The sequence below is a fragment of the Copidosoma floridanum genome, unplaced genomic scaffold (assembly GCF_036245765.1).
Source record: "Copidosoma floridanum isolate Cflo_tuat_1 unplaced genomic scaffold, Cflo_Japanese_pri ptg000025l, whole genome shotgun sequence".
Taxonomy (NCBI): domain Eukaryota; kingdom Metazoa; phylum Arthropoda; class Insecta; order Hymenoptera; family Encyrtidae; genus Copidosoma; species Copidosoma floridanum.
This window is the reverse complement of record NW_028321902.1, coordinates 285,890-312,033: the sequence shown is the minus strand read 5'-3', so window position 1 is coordinate 312,033 and position 26,144 is coordinate 285,890. Positions and strand designations below refer to the sequence as shown.

The 26,144-nt window shown below is 36.7% G+C and overlaps 2 protein-coding genes across 2 annotated transcripts in view; one reads left to right on the top strand and one right to left on the bottom strand.

The window, feature by feature from the left end:
* Positions 1–11,636: 11,636 nt before the first annotated feature.
* On the bottom strand, positions 11,637–13,565 carry LOC106640903 (uncharacterized). Its single transcript, XM_089595430.1, has 3 exons — positions 12,627–13,565; positions 12,435–12,512; positions 11,637–11,681 (listed from the first exon to the last, which is right to left on the bottom strand). The coding sequence occupies exons 1-3, from the start codon at positions 13,563–13,565 to the stop codon at positions 11,637–11,639; spliced, it is 1,062 nt and encodes a 353-aa protein (XP_089451556.1).
* Positions 13,566–17,543: 3,978 nt separating this feature from the next.
* The window catches only part of LOC106640896 (uncharacterized), a 136,437-nt gene continuing 127,836 nt past the window's right edge, over positions 17,544–26,144 (top strand). The window contains exon 1 of the mRNA XM_089595337.1: positions 17,544–17,674. Coding sequence (XP_089451463.1) covers positions 17,672–17,674 — 3 coding nt within the window. The 5' untranslated portion in view covers positions 17,544–17,671. The remainder of the gene's footprint in view (positions 17,675–26,144) is intronic.

Below are 26,144 nucleotides of genomic sequence, written 5' to 3'. Positions count from 1 at the left end.
TTAACTCGTGCGGTGTGCCAAACAGATCACTGGATTTAAAAAAAAAAAAATCAAATTTGTCACTTCTAAGCTTTCCAATGTGACTCCACAATACTTCAGGTGATTAGCGTTCATAATATTTTCACCCTCTTCGTACTTTCGCACCCCATTCCCTGCATATTTAAATAAATCACTAACATTTAAAAAATAATTACTCATGACAGCCTACGCTCCCGCGACAACTTTAAACTGATACCTGTCCACAGGTTCGGGTTCCTATAAGATCCATTAGGGGAGCACCACCAGTGGGTTAACGCGACGAATATGTATTGCATGTATATACACAATACCCGAGCTTAACCTCATAATCTTATTCGTTCAATCGCTGACTAAAGATCTCACAGGCTCCTAATGAATAAATATTTTGAGGTGACCAAAATGTAATTAACGTTTTTAGCATTTTCTCTGTAAATTTTTTTTGAAATACGAAATAAACCGTCATCCTCCATAAGATTATGCGTTAAACTGATGAGTAGTAAAATGCACATAACTTTTTCCCTACGCACCCTATATCTACAAAAATTTAACTAGATCATTTTTTGGTAAGTCTAATCTAACATGTTTCGTTGTATCCAAATCTTGTAGGTTAGTCAGTATACGACAGTAGTACTTTAAACTCTGCTGCACCGATGGAACTACAGTTCAACCTACGCAAATGATGACATAATTGTCATCAGAAAACAAACAATACGTTTATGTAGAAGATGACAATATAAGAAACGTAGCTATTCATTTTTACGTCAAATCACTGTCCCATTTAAGCTAAAAAATTTACAAAAGTCATAAAAATGGGTTTTTTTGCAATAAAATTAAAGTTTATCTTCGACGCTACATTTCTTGAAGTATGTTCTTCTATATCAACGCTTTTTTTTTTTAAATAATATTTATGACAAATTTAACGTTGGGCCTTCGTTGGTTGATCGGTGTGTATTTAAAAGATGCCTAATTATTTATTTACTGAACATATTTAAGTAAAAATCTGACCCAATACAGCTTACGTAATACTAAACATACTGTCATTTCGAAATATATATATACATTCATTCACGGACTTAATCAAAAAATATTTAAAAAAACACTGGTCTACATTCTCGTTTCCTACGTTGAAAGCATCAACTGCTGGTATTTTGAGGTTACGAGCAAATTTTACATAATCATTTCTACGAACTTTTATATCGGATATCATGATCTAAAATTTTGAATCAGTAATTACTTTGACTTAATAATCAATATTTACAAATAATTGTTTGAAATTTAAGCAGCATTAATAAATATAAACTTGATAGTCGGACCTTTGACTCGGGAGTCGTGAAAGAACCATCTTAATTCTATATCTGCCTATCAGAAAAAAGGGGCATCCGACACTAGCGCCAATACATGAGCTTGGCGCTAGAGTCGGATGAACAAGTACACGCATTTTAATTGGGATTGGGGTATCGAAGTTTTAATTGTTCTTTGTCGCAGTGTGCACAGAGCAAACAGTACATAGTCTTACGAACACTTACAAATTGTCGATAAAACAAAAGCATTTTTAGCTTCAGAAACTCACAAAGCTACTTCAACAATAGCAACATGGTTAAGGACGGTGAAAGTGAAAACGGCAACAACATAGGAAGAATATGTGACAAGTGTGGTAAATGGTCGACATACACCAGTTTTACGCTCAGTGGTGAATTCTGCTCGAGCTGCAAATCAAATGAAAAATCTGGTTACAGTTTTTCGATGAAGCATATTTTTCGTACAAGCTTGGAATAACGAGCATTTTTTGTATTATATCAACCAAACATGCGGATATTGGTGATGTAGCATTGATGTACCGTATGGAGAACATGTAAAATACATCAATTAAAATGGTTTTCGACTAACCAATACCAATAAATCGGAGTTTAATTTTCTTCTTTACACGTACAATGAGAAAAAAAAAATTTCCTTACCACCGATAGTAAATCCCCACGCTTTTTTCACTAGAGTAAGCATTTTATCGCTACACACATCTTTTTTGAGATACATACATCTTATTGTAGCATTGCACTACGCCAAATCTAATATACTTATGTAAACTGACACATCTGTTGAAGTAATACAATTTAATGTAAATGTACAGAGTGACTTTAAGCGATGAAAAAAGTAAATTTTAATTCTTTTTATTTTGAAGAAAATTATATTCTTCCAAGGCTTTGCACTTTGCAACATTGTATAGTTGTTGTTATTCTTGGTAACTCATACTACCATTTTTTTTAATTGTTCATTAAATTTGATTTTTAGTAAGACGTTGATCATTATTTTTACATAACAGTCATTGTATAGTTTGTTAAACCTCATAATTTCCTCTTCAAGGCCTTTTACAACCAAAGACATTTAAGCAGCGAAAAATTTGAGGTAGGATTTTTGCTCCCATTTTTGAGAAGAATATTACACCGATAGTTGACACCAAAATCTCATGGATATTATTCAAAGTATAAGTGAGACAGGGCGAAAGAAAGTGACGCGAAGAGCCATATTATTGTTTTCAAAGTTTCGAATCCTTAATACGTTTTTAATCGTTTAAGTACCAAATATGTACGTCATGTGTGTAATAAACGACTGACTGCGCGCGTTATCATGTTTTCGAATTAATATGCTTGTTTATGAATGTATACCCACGATCCAGTAGGTATTCATGACTTGGGAGACATGAAGTATGTCCTTGGTTGCATGTAGTATGTCCACTTGTACGATTGGGGATCGTTCGTTTTATTCTGGTCAGCTCCAATAAATAACAATTATCGAGGTATACTTTCGGCATTTATAAAAACACATACAACAATACCATCTCCGGGTGTCTCACTTGGAAAAATTAACAAGTCTAATACCGGTTCATCCGTCGATTGTACGAGAAGTGATTAAATTCTTCTAAGTTTGCGGATAACGAGTAAGTAAGAAGAAAAAAGTTAACCACACATAGTGCAGAACATTTTTAAAATCACTCAAAAAAAAAAAAAAAATAGTTCATCCTCCAAAACGGTTTGAAACGTTTTGAAAATGTGAAGATCGTTGAACTTACCATTCGAATTTAAATTGAAAATAAGTACTTATGTGACGGAATTTTGCAAATCTAACATTTCTGTATGAAATATTTTCAATGTACACCTTAAAAGGATGTATGTGAAATTTACAGTTTCAGAATTAAATAGAAAAAGTTGGAGAAACAATATAAGGTAGTAGTGTTGTGACAAAGCAAGTATAATTTTTTTTTTTTTTTTTTTAATTTTCTTCTGTCTGAAGTATCCCATCAGTATAGTGGATAAAGATTGAGTTTACTTTTCTATTGTCTTTGTTCGAATATGAATAGTAGTTTTAGTTTGGTTAGGTTTAATTTAATACTGAAAAGTGTGATTTTATGCAAAACCCCGGTTATTTAATTTGTGAAAACGGTACCTAGTAAGTTTTTCCTAAGTACAGAATCATCACATTCGACACTGAAAAGTTTTTGAACAAAAAATATGTTTTGGAAACTTTTTAAAGATATTTCGGAGAAACCGTTGTTGAAATGTGGTAGAAAAGTTGAAAAAAAATTATTCAATACGCCGTAACGTGTGAAAAATGTGCGTGTATAATATAAAATGTAAATTTATTTATAATACATCTTTTAAATACAAAACAAAAGTAAATTTAAAAGAGAATTTCATATATATTTTTTATTAGAAATTTAAGATTCTTTATGGAATAGTAAAAAATTATAACAATTACTAAATAAATTTTTTTGCCTTTAGATGTATCCAAACGTGTAACAAAATATTATGAAATTTTTTTTTGGTAATTACTTTACTAAATAATTACATTTTATTCATTGAAATTATTATCTAGACAAGTGGTTTTAGTATCACAGATATAATTGATTCATATTTTAAAAATTTAGTGTGCGCAACAAAGAAAGCCTCATATCAAGGCTATCAATTATATTTAAGGAAAAAAAAAAAAAAAAAAAAAAAAAAAAAAAAAAAAATTAGCTCCCTAGAGCTTCAGTCAAAATATTCGATATTTCTGTTATTTTCTGTAATTTGAAAGAATAACAGCTGTAACAGTTGATAAACAATTATATTTGACTATTAGTTTCACAATAGTTTACGTATATTCACTAATGCAAGTCATCAACAAAATATTATTATGTTGCTTGTTTTTTTTTTTGTTTGCAGAAAAAAAAATTCAACCATGAAATACCTCTGTTGTTGCATCTGTAAGAGCAATACCGAAAAGAGCAACATATCCACAGAAAATGATAATGTAAAAAGTAAAAAATCATCCCGTTCCAGAAAATGGCAATGTTCCAATTGTAAAGAAGCAGCGAGAATCCTAAGAAAAACGAAAGAGGGTGTTTTCTGCGAAACCTGCAAACCAAAAGTCGAATCCTGTCTTGACTTTAAAAAAAAGTAATCATTCATCGTTACCTGTGTAAACTTTTTCTTGGCGTTATTTGTGTGGCATAATGATAGTGTTTATTTAATGTAAATAGCCTAATAAAAATGATTATGAATAATAACATGTAGTTAAAGTAAGATAAAAAATGACTTTTTTCGAGTGCAAAGTACGACTGATTCATTTTTTACCAGAAAACAATGTTTAATGCCAATGATGTAACAAAAACTTGTAAGAAATTAGAAAGCAAAGCATTACACCATCACCTATAGTAATAAAATTAAAACAATGACAAAATAGTAACATAACCTCTATTTTTGAATCGTGTCACTAGTTTCTTATCTGGATATGGAAAAATCTCGAAAATTTGGTTCTTTGTGATGACGATTCTTGTCTTATTTCTTGATTTTGTCTCGAAAAGTCTTGGTCTTTTTACTATTTTTTTTTTTATTTCAAAATTTTGAAATAAAATTTATATATAAAATAAAAATAAATAAGAACAATAACACTATTATCATAATTAGAACTACAATAGTAGCATGTCATGAAACATCTTTAAGTAACTAATCTATTAGGATTTTAAAGTCATTAATGTAAAGCTTATTAATTAACAATATTTATTAAGTAGATTTTAATGTATTTATGGTAAACATATGCTAATGTAAAATTGTATTCATAGTGAGAAGGTATGCTATATGGTGGTCAACACAATATGATTAAAAAAAAAATCTTCGCAAAAGAATCGACATTTAAATTAAACAATTAATAAAACTGTGAAAACTACAACTCAAGGGATTTAATGCAAAATTTTAATGTAATTAATTAATTAAAATACATTTTTTAACAGCAATCAGTGTTTGATTTTTATGAAAGGCTTAGCTATAGCTGTATGATAATTTTCCACCATTCGGTATATCCATTATTGTACCTACATGTTAAAAATGTTTATTTGGTGATTGTCTTTTCAAAGAAAATTTACAATTTCGAACGTAAGTTAAAACTAGTCAGTCGACAACTTGATAAATACAGAATCATTATTTTTCCGAGTATACGATTTTTCATAAATGACTAACTTACTAAAGACCAAAATTTCGTTAATATCTATGTAGATACATTCTAATCTATTATTGATACATGTCGTTTTGGATCTTGAGTTAGTCATCGATGAGTCATTATACTTAGGAAAAGTTAGTCATTGATGACACATTATACTTGGAAAAAAAAAAAATTCTACTTTTATCAAGTTGTTAACTGAATAGTTAAACATTGTGTTTAATCCAGAATTGCAAGTTTTCTTTAAAACAAACACCCATTTGTTTTTTCTGTGCAATACGTTTAACATTTTATACTATTTTGCAATTCAAATATGTGTACATATTCTCTGATGGTACATAAATTTGGATGGATACTTTATATTAACGTTTGAATTCTTTTTTATATCTTAATATCGCAACCAACATTTTTGATTCAACTGGATAACGATTTGAGACAACTCTTTCTCATAGAGCTTTTATGGCTTGAACATTTTAAGTCTCTTTTCAATATTAATCCACTTTTCTTGATAACCGCATCGTTAGTATAAGAACATTAAAGAATAAGTTGAATCACAATAATTATTGTACGAAATAGTTCTCTGTTTGCCGCGTGCAATTAGATCTATATTACCAGGAAAATTTCTCATTACTCTACCTACACATTCATGTCCACAATCGTTAAAAGAAATCTTGTATGAAGTGTAACTCACAAACAGTGGATAGCACATTTCATTTAAAATAAGATAAAATAATCCGAGCTGTGCTAGTCTTTGTAGAAAGTGTCGATCAGAATATACGCAGCTTTTGACGACGAACTTTACCATCATTTATCAATTAAAAGTAAATCAAAAATATACGCATTCCATATCTAAAAGTTAAAAAAAAAAAAAAAAAAAAAGTTAAACAGCTCATGGCGCTTACTACAGGCCCTTGGCTGATAAATTCTCGCGTAATATTGAATCAGCGCCCCCATTCTCCCTCCCTGGCTTCCTAGAGAGGCGAGAGACAGAACGTGCCACACTGTCCCCGAAAATTAATGCCAGACCTTTTTCCTCATCTCCATGTATACTGTGGACCTTACACGAGAGTTGGCTGAATAAAGGACATTTTACAGTGAAAATTCAGCAATTAAAAACGACATCCCTCATTCAGAGGCGCGAAAACATACGGTTGGTAACGAGTGAGTGTTATCCTTCGCACACGTAAGGGTTTTTCACTCGACCACCCGGTACTGTACATATGTATGTAATAAAGCAAGAGCTTCCCCGCAAACTGTCATTCACACTCTACGCGTGAGGTAACGTTGTGTCACACACTCGTAATTATGAAAAAAACAAGGTGAATCCTTCCTCGCCCCTTTTTTAATGAAACGAATGAAAACAGGAGTGACTAAAGTGAAAGTAAAAAAGAAAAAAAAGATATCTCACGTCAAATAAAAGTTCATCCTTATCGCGCCTCAGACAGGTGGGGGGTGGGGGAGGCTGGTGTAATTACAAGCCTGATAGTTTGGTATTTGCATTCGGTAACAACGTTTCATTGCACACCCCCGCGTCGTTTCACGCGCTTGGAGTGTACCTCGGCCACGATCAATGTAAGTACGCGTCTCGAGTTATCGGGAGCCTTACAACTCGAAAACAGCTTGAGATAAGGGCGCGGAGGGCAGTACACCGAGCTTTGCGTGCGCGCTTGGTTTCGCGCCGCGTGTGTGCAGCGGATTAATTAGGTCCTTGCCTGCGCGGGGGGTCTTTGTAGTTTTTTTTTTTTTTTTTTTTTTCTTTCGTCCCGTTGGGAAATAACACATTGCAGTGATATGGTGATCTCGAGGAAATAAGTGATTTCCCGCTCCCGAATAATTTGACCCGCTCTTACGTTTTTCATGGTTTTTTTTTGTGCAAATTAATATTCATATATAATATGCGTCCACTGTTGGGTGAATGTTAAATGTAAAATTAAATTCATTTCTAAAGTTAAAATTTTAAGAAAATATTCACGCAGTCGACTAGAAATTTTTAACTTGAAACGCTCCCAGTTTCATTCGAATGCTAAGTATTTATTTCGAGGTGTATCGTCACGAGGGCCTGGACAACTTTTTATTTAAATTGTCCAAGTAAATAGAAACTTATTGTAAAACATTGAAAATTTGGTAACTTGAAACAACTTGGTGTTTGTATTTTTTTTTTTTAATTTTAAACTCTAATTACTGCGTACATTATATTTCTCTCAAACTAAACAATCAAAAGATGTTTTATAGATTACTCATAAAAAACCTCGCGGATTCTATTGTCAACTTTTGCGAACAATCGTTTAAAAAAAACCATGAGGTTTATAAAAAAATGACTTCCAAGGGTTTATATCCCCATTTCAGCCAAAAAATATAGGAAAATAATCCCCGCCCTCAAACTCTCCCGTATATATATACTCATCAAGTTACGCAAAAAAAAAAAAAAAAAAAAAAAAGAAACTTTCCAACTTCCAAAAGCTCTATAGAAGGGACGTTTTTGTGCCATCGCTCCAACGAAAAAGGTCCGAAAAGTTTTGAAAATATTTTACCACATATCCGTTATACCCGTCAGACACACACACTGCACTCTTAAACCACCACCATAAATATCACTTTTGTAATCCAACTCCCTTGGATTATATTATTAGCTCCCGTCGCACTGCACGGCAACCTATGCCGATCGTTGCCTGATAGAGCGATAATTCAGCCCAAGACTCGCACACATCGGGTCGTCGAGCATCCGGGCCATCGACACACGTGCTAAATATATACCGCGTGACGATGAGGAAGATTTTTTCCAAGCACGCGTACACAACATGGGTGTGCGCGCGAATGAAAGCGTCAGCGTCATATTGTATATAATATGGGTGTGGGGGTGTGCACACGTATATATATTATGGAGAGATAAAAAGTGCTTTTGGCTCAGAGTTTCTGGAAGTTGGCGAGAGATAGAGGCATTCGAATATAAGGAGGCGCCCGCATAAAACACAAACACGCACGTACCGCGTTTTTCTCATCTACGGTATAATACATGTGTATATATATGCGTATTCACACACACATTCACTCGACCGCCGGTTCTGGTCCCTGACCTGGAAACGTCAACAGCCTCCTCGCCAACTGCAATACTCCTGCAGACACACACACACACACTCCAAAATACAATCAAAGACGCTGTACCGGGAGGGGAGGTGCAGGCCAGGATCTTTATTTACGACTTTACCATGCAAACCGCGTACACATGCAGGCGGGTAAAACGATTCTTTTTCCTTCCTCTGAGCGTTTCGTTTCTGCATATATACGTACCTGCATTTTTTTTTGTTTTGTTTTCCCCTTTCTTTGATGTAGGCAAAAAAAAAAGGCTTATATATGCTACCCCCCTCGGTCCACACACATCACTCCCTGCGAGAGCGCGCGTTTTGTGCGATTCCTCTCTTAATCCGCGGCTAAGACGTTTCTCCCGTTCTGTACACTATGTATAGCTTGCTCTCCTTCTTACCATGGCCGTGTAATCCGTGTGTGTATATGAACGATTACGTTAAAAAAAATTTCGCTGTTGAGTGTCTGAAAATTGCAGTTTTTTCTTTTTCATACCTTAGGAGGGAGGCTTTCGGAACTATAGAGTCGGGTAGGGGTTTTTAGCTGTTCCTTGAGTTCGAAAAAAAAAGCGTTAATTTTTATCCCATTCATTGTGTACCTATTGCTGTAATTTCCACAAGTACGTTAGTATGAGCTAGGTATGGTAATCCAAAGGTAATTTTTGACTTGTATACATAGGCAGGCTATTCGCCAGTTGTGATTTTTACTGACTGAGCGTTTGTTTTTTTGGTGAGTAGATGCAAAATAGTTTGACAGGTATAAAAGTTTCAGAGTCAAAGAAATTGGAAAAACGAAGCGATAGTTCCATCGTTTTGTAAATGATACGTTTTTCTACAAATGGTAAATTTTTTTTCTATAAATTACTACTGTCAATCCGGTAGTGGTGAAAAAATGAAAATATCATCAGAGTGAAACCGATGTATCTATTACCATCAGCCCTGACAGGCACCCAATCCATGTTTTTATTCCACTATGGGTTTAAGTATACAAAATAATACAAATAAGACTGAGTGTGCTAACTGCCAAAAATTTACAACATCAAAAACTTTTTTCAGATTCAAGGTCTACAAAATTTTAACAGATATATTTTTAGATAAACAATGGCCCGTGTTTACAATTTACATACTGTCCGTCAATGAACTGCTTTAAAATTGTTTTCTGTGATATCTTTCTAAGCTTTGCAATTTTTTATTCAAAAACTACAAGTTTTACGAAAACGTTCTACCCATTTAAAATTCATATATACAAACAGAAAAACTCTAAAAAAAGTCCGTCTTCTTACAGGCACACGAAAAAAAAACCTTTACACCGAAGTTTGAACACCTTAAAATAAACATTTTATATTTTTTTTTTTTAGATACTACATCAAACAAACGTATTTTTCGTGGAATCGCTCATGTATGCATTCACCCCTATGTGTGTGAGCGGTTGCTCGCGGCTGTGTCACGCGGATCGTTATTCCCCGCAGCCACCGGATGAGCCGTCGCCGCTACTGGGGACCACCCGTAGACCATAATGTACATATACGTACTACACGAGCAAGTGGCACCAAAGCGCCGAGGAAATTAAACGAGTTTGCTTCTTTTTTTTTCGTCTTACAAATAATTTTTGCGCTGCATGTATGGTTTTCTTATTTTTGTACGTCTACGAAATTAAACGTGCACGAGAGAAGCTGTACAATCCGTGTACAAACCATTTTTCGTCTTGGAATTCTGTATTTTTGTTTTTTGGAGCTCAGAAAATAAATGGGTCAATCCTTAAGAGCGCAGAGGGCCATGCGAGTAATGGCTGTGTATTAATCACGAGAATCGCTGTTCTCGGGAAAGGAGACACGAAAAACCCAATATACGTACATACAATCAACGAAGAAAAACTCGTGCACTGCAATACACTGTACGAGATTTTTTTTATCTGCCGAGGGGGAAAAAAAAAGAAACATTTTTCGTATACATATTGATGATTGGCCGTAAACGAGAAAAAACGGGGATTCCCCGTGCCGGGCTAGTTCATACATTATCGACGCGATCTCGGAGACACCTGCTACGCTGCAGAGCTACACACACGTACCGTTGAAAGTTTGTCGATGAGATCGGAGGAAGTTTACCGGCAGCGCTTCCTTAGAAATCCCAACTCGCGAATCTCGCCAATGCGACGCTTGGAAGCTGCTCAAAGGGAATGCTCCATTGAATCCGTTGGGAAAAAAACAATCTTTTCTTTTTACAAATACTAAAATCTACCGGGATAGAGAGTTGTGCGGGTGTTTATTGTTGAAAAAGACGCAAAATTACTTTTGAAGTGGATATTCTTTTTTTTTTCTCCACTGAAAACTTTACAAACCAAAGTTAGTTTTCACTTGAGTTTCTGTAAGTTTCTCCGACGCGCGTCGACCGAAAGTTTCGAATCCAAACCTATAGAGCGACAAATAAAATCTCGTGGTTTTTCCGCGTCACGGAAAATATTTTTTTCTAAGCTCAACGACAGAAACTCTCAAAATAACCTACAGTTCGTTGCATCGAAACTCCATTCCTTCCACGTACACGCACGCAGACCCGCCTTTTTGGCACCGCGTGAAAAGAAAATTTTTTTTTCCGCTTCTCGCATATTTATGCTCTTGCACATAGGGAGTCAGTTGCAATGTATGCACAATGGTATATGTTGGAAAGAGGAAAATTGTAACCCTGTATTTTATCCCTTCGTTATCAAGTGCATATATTCACCTTTTTAACTAAGCGTGAAAATACGCGCATATTTTACATGCACGTGTACATTATTGTCAGACCCGCCGCTACTTGTAATAACGACGGCAATTTGCGTGCTTCTCGCCCTAACGAGAACCAAATGGCGAATTTCTTTGTTACTTTTTGCGATGTTTGTTGCATGACTTTTCTTTGATCTTTGAATTACTTACAGTAGGTTTGAGATTATTTTCACCTGTTTTTTTCTTATAAAACACTTGGATGTTGTAAAGTTTTGTTAATTACGCGGGACAACAAGAAAATATAATAGGTACACGTTAACACGGAAAATAACGAATTGACTTGAATTCATACAAAGTACAATCGTTAGGATTAATGATCAAAAGTATTGTTGCACTGTGGCGTTTCGACGTTGCTCTGTTGAAATTGAAAAACAATAACCAAATACGACGTTATCGAACCTAAAATCTGACATGCATAATTTATTATTTTACCACTCAGTATTGAAGTTGAAAATTTTCAGGTTAAAAAATACAAACCGACATCAGCAGCGACTGATCCAACGAGAAAAGATTAAATACCTTGAAAGTTACGTTTGCGAGTAAACAATGACTTGAGAACAATTCGAGCTGAAATACAGAATTCATTAACTTTACTAGGGATATTGATAAAATCAATCTTTAAAATAAATTTATTCTTTTAAAAAAGTGTAGTCATTTATTATGATGAATATAGAACAATCATCAAAATACATCTGGTGCTCTCGTTCGTCCTTTCCCAAATTATTCTATATTATTCCAGTAAAAATTAAAAACAAAGACTCACTTTTGCCGACAACGTAAATTACATTTTTAATATTTTTATACTTTCTAGCCTCCAGTGGCCAATTTTAAAGGCACGATCAACCATCAGAATTAACAAAAGTTAAGATCAGAGGTTAGAGTGGTTTTATGTTTCGTTACAACAAAATAAACTATCGTTACAACTGTTTCTTTGTTTAAATAGCTGATTGCCATTAATCGAGAAACTTTTAACACATAAGATTTTATTAATAGAAAAAAAATCAGTGAAGTACGAAATGGAAGAGCCATTATGATGGACACATAACCTCTTTATCTGACATCATCTTGAATGAAATTAAACAAAAATATATGAGTACTCCCAACTTACTTGCCGAACGACATCCTGATGCTCCACACCCGACACCCGGTTCATCAAAGAACTAACGACACAATTGGTTCTTTTACTCTGCAAAATGTGACTCGTCTTAGCGATATGAGAAACCAAACGAAAACCGATACGTTTTTGACCGTTTGTGCTAAAAAAAACAACGCTTTGAAAAAACGTTGCGTGGACACATACCTCTCTGACAGTCGAGTCAACCGCCGTCGTCAGTAACACCAGCATGATCATGTCCTTGAGCAGGTACATCAAGGAAATAACCAAGACCGAATTCGGCACGTCAGCGCTCAGGAAGACGAACGCTCCGAGGAAGTTGTAGCAGATGCGCGCCATCGACGCAAAGTACAAGGAAACGCACATGAGCATCGGCAGGGAGTAGAAGCCCGACACGTCTTCCGCCACCTTGACCAGCACCAGGTGTACTTCGCGCAGCTTCAACACCAGGTGGGGGTTTATTCCCTTGATTTCAAAGATCCCCGCTAAAGACACTTCGACACACTCCACCAGGTGGTCGTTGATCAGTCGGAAGGATGTCTCGATCAGAAGCAAGACGAAGACGTACTGCACGACGAAGGCATCGATCAAGTACAGGTGGACCAGCTTGGCGAATATGAACAGCGGATCTACAAAGTTGGCGTTGCGAACCGCGTTTGTCGCCAACAAAATCGCACCTAGGAGGTACGTCGAGGAGTACGCGATAGCGACGATTTTCACTCTGGAGGTCGTCCAATGTTTGCCCCTGAGGATGTTTCTGACACCACCGAGGGATTCCCGTGCTCGGCCGATTTCTTCAAGAATCTTGATGGCCGTGGTCTGCTGGACGATGTTCTTCCCGAGGATGAGGATGACGGTCGCGAAGATCTGGACGCGCATGGCGTGGGCGTAGATGATTATGTAAGGACTAAGGAGTTCGCGGAAGGTGTCCAACAGGGGATTGTTCAGCCACACGTACTGGAACGCCGAGAAAAGGAGAATCAAGGTCACGTTGTAGGCGACACCGGCGCGGGAGTGCTTGAAAGACCAGTGATCGAACGCGTTGTTCTTCATGGGTAGGACTTGGAGACTCATCGTCGCGCAGCCGAATATGCGGTGGTAGCGATGAAGGAATTTTATTAGCATACTGGTTTGTGGGACAAAATAATACGCTCGAACTGCAAATAAGTTTTACTGTTGAATATCGCCGTGAACGACGTCTCCAAAAATCTCGGATAAAGTCACCAAAGACGTAGCTAACGACATGGCTATCGATGTCTCTGGTAGGTTGTTATTTTTACAAATCGTATTTTTAAAACAATTGTCAGCAACATTTGTTATTTTATTCCTTAATTAAGAAAAATTTTTCTGTTTTGGTATTATTATCCAGATAACAGCACCTATTGAGACTAATGAATGGTTTCAAAACACACTTTGTAAAATAACAATATAAGTACCAGAGACGTCGATATTTATGTCGTTAGCTATACGTCTTTGGTGACGTTATCTGTAACATCCTTAAATACCTTTTTGGAGACTTTATTTACATCTTTTAATGTGTCTTTAGTCTTTAATTTAAATGGGGTGTTGTACAAGAACAGAGAAAAGTGACTGAGGAGAACGTAAGGTTGCTGCAACTTTTTATCATCAGTTGTATAGGATATTCCAGTAAATAGAGCTGTACGTGCGATTGCTACAATTTTTCAAAGTGTCAAAGAGAGAAATCTATTTGCCAAAGTACTAGAAACGCTATGTTACGAATGGAAATTGGAATGAAAGTGATGAGCAAAAATAATATTCATTATCAGTTCATCTACTTTAATGAAAATGTTCAACATGATTGTAATAAGAATTCAATTAAACTTGGAGATATTGTTGATTGAGCTGCAGATTGACACCTCAAAAAACAAACAACGGTGAAAAAAAACAAAAAACTTCAAGGTCCAGTAAATTTTTCGAGGTTAAACACTGCAACTTTAAAGAATCAATTCTAAAAAAGTTTCTATCAAATATTACGATTTAAAAATCTCACGCGAATTCAATGATAGATTCAATAATTTTAATGGGTTTCAGATACTTGAACACCTTCGCACCTTCGACTATCGACACGATCAGTTTCAAAGCTAACCTAAGGTGTCCGCGTGCATCGATCGAATGCCATTAGCAAAAATGAAAAGCCACCCATCGCCTTCGCTTTCGCAAATGAAATGAGAAAACGCGCATATTTTAATTTCGCACGACTTTGCGTAAAAGCACTCGGCTACATTGTTCCGCGGTAACGACCCTAACCTCTTCTCTCGGATCGATAAGTAAGGTCCCGACAAATTAAATTGCACCCCATTCGTTTGCAGGAACAATAAACGTTATCTTTTGAAAAATGCTCGCAGGATTTACGGAGCACCCGAAAGTCCAACGCATTTGTTACTTCGACCCCTTGGAAATAGAAAAAAAATAATTAATGCACGCATCACCAAAGAGATTGAGAGCTCGGAAGAGTGAACGAAAACAAAACAACAACAAAAAAATCAGATCAACGAGAGATAAGGTCCCGTTAGCATTTTAAAAAAAAAACAAAAAACAAAAAAAAAAACACCAACGGCGCAAAAACAATAGAAAAGCTTCGAGCCATCCCGGTTATTACTCCCCCGTTTATTTTCTCTTCTCGTACCCCACGTGTATATACGGGCAGCAATCACTCGCAAGCTCGTTTCTCCCTCGATGTGTATTACATACACACACACACAGGGGGAGAGGCCGGCTTAATTATTAACGTGAAGCTGCACGAGCTCAATTACGCACTCCTAAACTTTGCCGGAATTTACAATCTCGTTGGGGATATTTCGGATTTCCGTCACGTGCCCCCCACGGTAAGTTACTCTGGTTGAATTGTGTACGTGTTCGTGGAGGGGGGTCCATTCAGCGGAGAGCGAGGCTTCGATGTAGCGAAGTGATAACTTTTTTGGCATCCTTTGCGGGGCAAATTCACTTGAGATCCAGATCGGGGCGTTGCTCTCTTACTGCACGGACGACTCGGTCTGTATACGTGTGGGCACTGCTTTAACGGCGTGATGTTGGGGTGTGTCGCTTGATGATGAGATGCACAACTTGCTTGCATATATACATATATATAGGTTACGCGAGAGGGGGGTCGGTTTTTTATGAATATTCATATGGTGACTGTTTATTCGTGATTTATTCATTTGCAAGTTTTTGCAAACTTTCCTATTGGAGGGAATTTTTTTTTTTTTTTGCAAAATCTAATTTGACATTGGTTTGACAATTTTTAATCAATGATCATCTGAAAACTCTCGTATTGAAGGGATTTTTTTTCAGGATCTAATTTCACATTATTTTAAATTCCTAGTGAATGATACTTATAGTTGCAGAGCCCATAAAGTGCATTTCTTGGTATGATAATTTAAATTATTCCTGAAGAATCTAATCTTTTCAATCCAACGAATCTATTTAAAAAAAATGTTTTTTCTACCCACCCTTAAAAATAATGCTACCAAACTGTATACTAGATGTCACGAAAAATAAGCATGTTTGAGACCTTTAGTGAAAATATTATTGACCAATAGGATTATGTTTTTACTGTTTATACAGATGCGGTAGCATAATATGTGGGCTGATTCATAAGCTACGTAATTCGCAGAGTAAAGCCTGAAATGGTAAAATCACTAACACATATTTCATGTTTGTTACTAAATTGTGATTGAAAGTGTGTATAGTGAATTAGTTTGTTTACAATCAATAGTTTGGCTTGAAAATCATAGCTACAACATTGTTGATGAAGATAACGCAAATTCAAGTGGAAAGCAGTAAAGTACAATTCAAGGAAACGTCATGGCAAAGCTTTTATACGCGTCACAAATGGAAATTTAAATATTCTAGTAAGTAAATACATCACTAACTTTTTTTTAAATGTTGTAGTACGTTGACTATCTAGCCGGTATCGCAGTATATAATCTCTCATTACAATGAATCACGTAATCGCAAACAATCATGTGCTTAAGACAATTATCGCGTTATTTCTCAACAATAGAAATATATCGTTACAATTTTTACATACGGTAACAGTATGAGAGTTTTTTTACAGGTTTCGTCCAAAAATTTCACAATCGGGAATCAAACCCTCTTTCTTCGAGTCCGTCATACTCTGTAGCACACCATTACAGGCTGACACGATACATGAAATAATTAAAACTTCTTTCAGTCCCACTGCAAATGCGACTCTCTACAAGGACACATCAAGGAGCAAACTATTTTTCCCTAGTCTGCAAACAAATCGAAAAAAATACGTATAACTTCTCCGTCTGACCATAACCGGCTCTGTACTACTGAATCCCCGCGGAGCAACTGTTTTTCCCTGTTAGTCCCTCGAACCTCGTCCACGTGGCTATATGGTTTGGCTACTTATTCCTCTCGCAATGATATTCTGCACTTCGAAAGCCCGCTGGAAAAAACGTCAAAGTCCCAGCTCCATCGCGAGAGTCACGCGCGTACACGAACATCGAAAAAAAAAAAAAAAAAAAAAAAGCTGCTGCAAAGAGAAAGAGAGAACAAGCGCACACGTGTGTATGCACACCAAACCCCCGTATACGCGGCCGAGGGTAAAGGGGGGGGGGGTGGATAAAAAGCTTCACCGACCCCCTGGCGCCGCGCGCAACCCAAAGTGTACGTATACACACACAGTCGTCGGCGCAAGACGGCACATCAGCCCCCCTCGAGCACGCAGCCGTGCACGGTGGAGGAGGGCGCGAGCCCAGCCGTTCCTCGGCAGTACGTGCTGGGAGGGAGCACGGGCCGCACCTAAAGTGCATACTGCACAATATATATAACACCGCGATATCGCGCGAAGGCTGACCGCAACGCGGGCTGTACTACTTGACGATAGCCGAGGTGTGACATACATTGTTTTTTTTCTTTTTTTTTCTTTTGTTACACACGTAACAGGCGCTCGCTTTTGTGTCGTGGATAATACCGAGCGCATACGTAATATTGTTGTGCGCGAGTGCATATTTTGTTGTAAGTGGCGTGAGTGGTGGGGGGAAAAAAAAAAAAAAAAAAAAAAAAAAAACGGTAAGCCAGTGTGAAGAAGAAGAAGAAGAAACAAAAAAGAGGTGGTCTAGGGGAGGAAAAGGGAGAGAGAGAAGAAGACGACGGTGCTTGCAACGGTAGCAGCAGCGACGAGGAGCAGCGGCCGGGGCGGTCTGCTGATATGCGCCCGCCAACGACGACGACAGCCGATTATGGTAAGCCTCGTCTCTCTCTCTTTTTTTTTTTTTTTTTTTTTTTTATCACACATCGTATATATACATATACAATAATATGCATCACTCGAGGGCGTGTTGTTTTCGTTGTTTCGCGCCCTCGAGTACACGATACGGTGCGTGTGATGGTGTGCGCGCAGTGTGCTCCCTCGGTGCATGCACTGCCTCCTCCTTCTTCTTCTTCAGTCGCGTGACCAGCGCAATTCGGTACGCACACGCGTCCTCCCGCCAGGATGCGTCTCTGATCCTGCACGCGAGTTACGTAACAAAACGCGCGCCCGCGCTTCTACAGTACCAATCCCCTTTTTTTCTTTTTTCTTTTTTTTTTTTCGCGTTTGAATCGTCATTGTCCTCTCGCGAGTGTCACGTATACTTACACGTAGCTACAGAGTGTCGAAGCAAGAGGAGAGGCATCCTGTTTGGGATTCTGGACTGCAGCAGCTATAGCACACGCGCGGCATACATACAGAGGTACGTTCACGAGGTATGTGGGTCAGGTAAGTGTGTATACGTGTAGGCATAAAACACACAGGGTTGATTTCTCTCTCTTGACGATACGTGGGTAAGTTTATATATATATATATATATACACATACAGGGGGAGACAAGGGCTGGCAATCGTGTATTCGCGTCGCGCGTGGACCGACGCTTGAGTTGTTCAGGCTACACGTATATATGTATATATATTCTCTTCGATCTTTCGTGTGGTGTATTTGTATACGTGTGCTCCTTTCTCGTTGTGCGTGCAGAGCATAGAGGTGGTTGTCAAAGTCCAAAAGAGCCTTGTTTGAGGGCTTGGGGCAGGAAGATGGGGAATTTAATTTCGTTTGGAACGTCATACTGTTCGCCCGCGTAAAAATGCGATGATTGCCGTGACGACGAAGATGTTGCGGGGGGGGGGTGGCGAGTCCCCTATAGTTGATTAAGCGTAATCATCGGTTTGATTGTCATATTGTTTTTTAGGGGTTAATAAAATGAAATGGAGCAATTAATTTATTGTATCCTGAGATGATGGAACGAATTTTATGCGAGTGGATGATTTTTATCTTAAGGAATTTTAAGGAAAAAAAAAACAAACGCACGTTATTGTTAATGACGTGCGCGTCAACAAACAAACCATATGATATCGTGCTGCCTATGAATTATTAATGTTGAGTAGCTTATGAAGGGTTGGAAGTTGAGGATAATTTATTTTTACTCACAATGTTTTGGCTGTACATGCATATATGTATTAGGTGGTCCTTGTCGAGTCACGGAAATACACAAATTAGTGCAACGAAATTTCGAGTAAAGTCATTCGTGGACGTGATAATGCAGTAAATGAATAATGAGTACAGTAACTTACAGGTTTTTTCCTTGAGTAACAACAAAATAAATGAAAATAAAAAACAAACATATTTTTCATCCACAGGTTTTAGGAATCAAATCACGGTACTGTTTACGGTCGTACAATCAGGCTACGTAATGTTTAAAAATAATCTTGAAATGTTGTGTTTTTGTAATATTATTAGCCGTATATTTTTATTTGTATAAGTCTACGAACCGAACACTTGTCACAGTTATTGTGACAAAATATATAAACTGAACATGTATTGTTTGACTAGATTTTTGATCTTATATTATAAAAAAATTGTAATTTACAAATAGATTTGAAAACAACGTAACATCCAAGCTTTTTAAAATATTATTTGAATGTTTGTACGCGTCGCTTATTACCTGTGTATCGTTACTGAAGAAAATTATCTCAGACCACTATACTTATTCTGGTGCATTTACGAGTTTGACTCGTTATCGTGCAATTTCTAAGGTAAAGTCACATACATTGGAAGAAATGTATAATTTACCTCCGATACATGAACAGAAGCACTAATGTGAGTTGAGACCTACATCAATGTATGTTCGAAAGGATCACCTACATTTTTATTAACATGTACTTTTGGAGTTGCATGCAACTAAAAAAATTAAAAATCCATCGCTTTTGTTGAACATTATGTTACAATTTCTATCGTAGTCGGATACTGCCCCCATCTCGGCCCCCACATAATTATTCGTCGCAATGATCAAGAGCACCCTAATTGCTGATTCATCAGTCGTGTTTGCCATACATAAAGTGGGTTTCCGCGGAATGTCTGATGGTACGAAAAAGCAAAAATTCTGTTTTACATACGCGTTATACATTCACATTTCGTTCCTTCCGTGCAGCACACGGTAGTGTGCAAATGAAGACTGTACGTGCATACCGTGCCCCCGCACTTTCTCGTTGGCACCTACACACCTATCTGAGTTACACAAACACGCGACTCTCTCTTTCTCATAACGCATACGCGACATTATGTCGTTAGACATGGTAAATTCGACTGATGGCGTTGTACTGCGTAATACAGCGTGTTGGGCTATGCTGGAGTATGCCTCGGGGAACGTGTGTCGTATGTTACTCGAATTTGTGGTTTTAGATTTTTCATGGGTCTAATGCGCTGTATGTAACTTTATTGTACCATTTTCAAGGACAAAGGGATTTTGATAGGATAATTATTTTACATTCGAAAAGAAAAAAGAAAAATCTGATAGTAACTAATTCAAGTTACTTCATTTTATAAAATCCAAAGTGGGTTTTTGCACGCGAACAGTTCCCGTGTGAATAAAGTAAACTGCAGTTGTTCGGATAAAATGATGGAAACGCCAATTTACAATTGAGCAGAAGAATAAAATAATTTATCCAGACAAATTTAGTTAAGTTTTAGATCTGGTTTGAAGGCACCGATGTGTAAGATATACGCAGTCTTTTGGAAATAAATGATTGAACAGTTAATCAAAGGATCAAAAGGATAAAGTTGGTAAAGTTTACACATAATTTGACTTTTGCAAAAATTGCTCCACAAACCGACCGTTCAATAGCTTGTAATTTCACATGTTTGACTGTTAATTAATTATTCTATATTTTAATTCAATGATTCCCCTAGTCTAATTTAGGACACATGAAAAAAAAAAAAAAAAAAAAAAAAAAAACAATAGTCGCTCTTTGTTTAAAATAATCCACGCACTTTCTCGTAAATCCATTCCGTTACAATTCCAGGACCAAAAAAAAACGTAATTTCCACAACTCAAGCACCTGATCAAATAATAAAACCACACGTATAGGTACACTAGCAGCCCCCAGTCTCGGCTTCGCTCGAGACTTACTAAATAAAACACCGTAGTGTGTTGACATGTAATGTGAAACATTTTCAGTTAGAAATTTTACACATATTCCTGACACATCTCAGAACAAAAATCTTCTTATTAAAAAAATATTTTTTCGGAATCCATATAGTTTATTTGGTTAAATAATGAGGTGTAAAAATTCAAAAAAATTATTATGCTGAAAAGTACCGCGCGTTCTTTATGCCATAAAATAATCGGTGGCTATAAGAAGCCGTTGATTTACAGTTTCTCCCGTGTAATTCACGAAAACGGCTATTTTTTAAAGCTGTTAAGATTAAAAACTCACAAATAATTTATTTAAAAAAAAATTTTTTTCTCATATCTCACAACTTTAGCACCAGAGCAACAAAGTCCTGGACCTTAAACCCTACATTTTTATTGCCACAAAAACACAAACACATTTTCTACTTATTTAAAAATCTGAAGTAGGATCTTTAAAGAGTTAAGAGATTGCTGTGAGGGTACAATGAAAAGCTGATCTCTCACGTAACGGACTCTTTAGTTGTCGATTTTGACGCTGCTGTTTCAATCTCGATAAATTTTCTACGTCAGTTTCTTGACGCCTAAGTAAAATTGTATTTATTAGATACACTTGAAGTTTTTCTTCCAATTCACCCTCTTGCGACTTTTGGTATGCTTAAAATTTTTGTGACCCCTAAAAGCTGTTTTTTGTCAACTTTGTTGAGTTCTAATATATTTGTTGGCAAAGTAGTTTGACGTCCGATGGCCCTAAAAAAAGACCGGTGAGGCGGTGAGCTTCTTAAGTTAACTCTTTCTTGACTGCAGTTGACAGCAATTATGACTGCCTGGATACCTCAGGGTGATCTTCTCTGACTTGCTGTTGAAGACCCAGACAGATCGAGAGAAAAATTACAAAGTCCGAAGCTTTGGGGCTAGTTGTAGTGCTCTTTCCCAACGTCTCCCGGTATAACGTCGAAGACGTTGGTGTCTAAAGCACCTTTTTTATTTGCAGATTCAGTTGTTTTGGTGATCTTAGATGGAGAGATTGGTTAGTGATACTTGTCCAGTGGAGGCTGTCCCGTTGGCTCAAGTTTTTTTTCCTACATAGCTGTTATAGGTTTGCCCAACGCAGACTTTGGAGAGGATCAGTGATTCCTGGTTGAATTCTTAGAGTCGAGAGGGTAATATAGGGTCGTCGGTCACGGGGTTTTCCAGCTTTGCGAAGAACAACTCCGCAGGTGACGTCTGCCAGTGAATGGCTGACTTGGTTTAATAGTGCCCATCTTTAGTTAATATAGTCTTTTAGTCGACGAATCGCTTCCGGAAATGGTAGTAAAAATGTATTTGTTGGCAAGGTAGTTTACACTTCGGTGGATCCTAAAAAGAACCGATGAAATTGATGGTTAAGTAGGGAACGTAAATACTTATATTGGCCCTAAAAAGCGCCAGTGGTGAAACTTCCAGGCTATTCTTATTCCTGATGATGAAGAGCTGGCTATACGGTTGCTTGATTCTTACCCTGGGAGTCTCGATATACGGAGACTGTGATGGAGGGAGGTACGCTGCTGACCAAAGAATATCTCGTCTCGGGACGTTCCCCGGATAACCAACCGCTCATCGTTAGACGGGAACATGTGGGTAAGCGCATTGGGGACGCGTCGACCAAGAAGGTAGCGGTTGTGGCTGCCCATGCCCCTCAGAGCTCAGAGCTGTTTTCTTCCCTTGCTTACATTTGTAGCCACAAATTCTCTAACTGCACCAGGTGGGATGATGGAACTCCCTCACAACTCAGATGAGCTGGAGCAGATTGTGCTCTGGCTATAGATATGTCTCCTGGTATTGTGGCAGAGACGGCATCGGTTGGAATTAACTTTTATTTTTGATCGCACTCGTCGAGATTCAGGGTGTATGGACACGTAGGTCCCTTCCCCCTTAGAGAAGAGTGTCGTCCGTAACCGGGATACCCAGCTGCAAGACTATTATCAGCTTTCTCTGTACAGCTCGTTGAATTGCCGAAGCTCGATTACAAAACTATGGAGACGCTCCAGCGCTTTATAACCACACTTATTTAATTATGTTGCAGGTAGCTTCGATTTTATGTCGACGCCACCTAGTGGATTTTACTGAACTAAAGTGAAAAGCTGGCATATTTTTGCAAAACTTTGAGCTCATTTATTGCTATTGTTATTAAATTTTTTAAGATAAAAACTATACTAAAACCATCTAGGAAGTATCATGAATCAGTGTGCAAAATTTCAACAAAATCGGTTCAGTAGTTTTCGCGGTTAGCGATTACAACGGTTTTAGCGCTTCTGCTTTATATATTAGTAAGATAAGATTAGTAAGATAAGATTATTCGACATAGCGTCTGACAAAGTTATCAAACTAAATCTCGACACTTTTAATCCCAAACTCTCCAGTAACTAATAGCTTGTATCAACGACGAACAAAACGGCGTATATCGCACACGACCCGGTACAATGTACCCAATGTTTCGTTAATAGTCACTGGCACGTATACGCGTACATATATATAGGTATACACACGTTAAGCTCCCCGAGGGTGATTCAGAAAAGACAGCGTCACCCGCACCCTACACGTATATATACATACACACTTGGGTAACTTAGCTGTAGTTATTATTACCACAAGTAGCTTGTTTCCCCAAGATCAATATACATAGAGCCAGAAGTTCGGGGACACGCATATAATATACAGACACTTACTTGGCAAGTTTGTTGATTTGCCGGAATCCATTAGGCGTGTTACGAATATCTCGCGCGTAAGCGTTTCGATTTGTGCCCCGAGGGGGTGTGGGGGGGGTGGTGATTGAAAAACTTTACCCTCGACTGTAAGTGTTTGGTGCGAGTCACTGTGACATGACTATACAAGGAGGATTAAAGGGGGTTCCATCGACATAAGAATCATATAGGGGGCCGTTAATGTGAAAATGATGCAAATTTTTATGTACCTATTTTGACTGTGATTATGTCAGTTTTCATACCGACAACCCTTGGAAAAATAAACGTGCTACTTGATAATATTCACCAGCTTTTTGAATGACACGGTATAAACTGTTACCACATAGTTGGCTCATATTTCATGACTTTCTCTTATAATCTCTTGTTCCAAAACGAAAAATGTCGTGCAAAATCATGTAACGGACAAGAGACAAAATTCAATTCACTGTTTTAGATGTTACACGTTGTCCCAAAAAATCATTACAAACCCGTAACGTTATTTGTTATTTTCTAAAATTACATTAATAATCGTGAATGCATATCTAGACCCCACATTGTCTGGAAGAAAATTTACCGTGACGAGTTTATGCTACATTATACAAAAATTAAATTAAGCAGAAAAAATTTATATTTTGGCTATCCTGTCAAACAATATTGTAATTATTATGTTGATGGTTGTTGAACATGTAGTTCTGCTCTCAGGTGTTTCCACGATGACTTGAGGCAACCTAATGGGTTCTCCTGTCTCCCCACTATTCGCTGATTCAGTTCTTGAAGATCTTGAGACAGAAGCTCTGCACTTGTTGAAGGAAAATCATAATTGCTTTCCCTTTGATGTATAAAATATACGTCGGTAACACTCTTGTATGTGTACATAAAGATCAAGCAACGTTATTTTTTAAGAGATGTTTAATAAACAGGACAATTACTTCAAATTCACTTACGGAGTAGAGAAAATAACTTGAAAATAACTATGAATTGCTATGTTAAGCCAATATCATTTAATAGATTAATTAATTTTAATTCAAACCATCCCCCATCCTTAAAAGTTAATGCTGTATACGGTTTGGTTGATCGAGCTATTCTCTTGTATGATAAATCCTACCATAAGAAGAATATTCTGATTGTTAAAAGAATTTTACGCGATAATAATTGTACATGACTTTTCATACACAAAAAAACATTAAGAAAAGACTTTACCAAATAAAAAAAATTTATACTGTTCTATTCCTTACAACCCGTTATTTTTTACATTTTGTTTAAAAACTTTGAAAAAACTGAACATACAATTGTACCCTTTTGTTCAAAATAAATCGGACCATATTATCATTCTAGGTAAGGATAACATTGATAAGCTTGATCAAACCAACGTCGTATATCATTTAGCTTACGATTCTTGCTCTGTATCATACTTATGCAGGGGAGACAAAGAGAGCATTGAAAAATGCCTTAATGATCATAAAAATACAAAGAAAGATGAACTTGTCATCACTTCACGCATGAAAGAATTCAATCATAATTTAAATTTTTTTCAAACCAAAACTTTAGACCATGAACCAAGTAGGTGAAAAAGACTAATATCAGAAATGTTACACGTACACTCTAATAAACACGCAATTAATAGAAAAGGGAACATTTTATTGCTCACTAATATATACAAAGATATTATGAGTAATCTCTCTTAATTCTACATCGCAGTTATGTACATAAGCTACCTATATTCATGATGAGCCTACATTTATAGTTTATATTTATACACACGTATACATATTCCACACTTACGTTATTCGTTTAAGCTGACCAGCAGTCTATAACGATCGTCATAACGATATAGAGATGAAATATTTAATTTTTAACATACTTATATTCGTATTCCCTATTTGATTACTTGCATACAATAATTTATTGAATTTATACATAATGTGCGTTTGTATACATATGTTTATATTGTGTATACATTTGACTTGTACATTTCATGTTAAAATGTTTGTAAATAATGGCCCTACAATATAATTTACAAAAGTTGTTGTGTTTTTCTGTTAATAAAGTGAGCCTGATAAGGTTGGCGTCAAGACCAACGAAACATTGCTCTATCAAACATCTAACATTTTGGAGTTTTTATTCTCGCTCCTTGACTAACTCTTAACAGCTCGTATGCTTATACACTGACGCTAAAGTCGATATTATAATTGTATACTTGGTTAGTGAAAAAATAATACCATTCGTGCATATAAAATATCACTCAAATGACCAGGACGACTTGTTCATTACGAAGCTTTACAGCTTTTTCACGATATACAGTAGTAATTATAAAATGACAACTTTTAGATGAATAATATTTTAATGTTTGGCACAGAGCCTCGTTAAGAACAAAAAAGTGAGCCTTTCAATTTGGGTAAGGGAAGAAAATTAATTAAGGAGGCTTGGGCGATTTTGAATTAAATGCTGGCTAGGTCTGAAATTCAGAGATTATATAGATAAAGTTTGCTAGATTTTTTTAGGAAAACAAAATAGGTAGGTCAACACATTTATTTTCGAGAAAACCGCTT

What these genes read in the sequence shown, in the direction of transcription:
- LOC106640903 (XM_089595430.1), bottom strand. Translation starts at nt 13,565, where the DNA reads ATGCTAATAAAATTCCTTCATCGCTACCACCGCATATTCGGCTGCGCG. An exon ending in TTGACTCGACTGTCAGAGAG is followed by an intron (nt 12,513 to 12,626) that starts GTATGTGTCCAC and finishes CACATTTTGCAG; the next exon opens with AGTAAAAGAACCAATTGTGT. An exon ending in ATCAGGATGTCGTTCGGCAA is followed by an intron (nt 11,682 to 12,434) that starts GTAAGTTGGGAG and finishes CAATTTCAACAG; the next exon opens with AGCAACGTCGAAACGCCACA.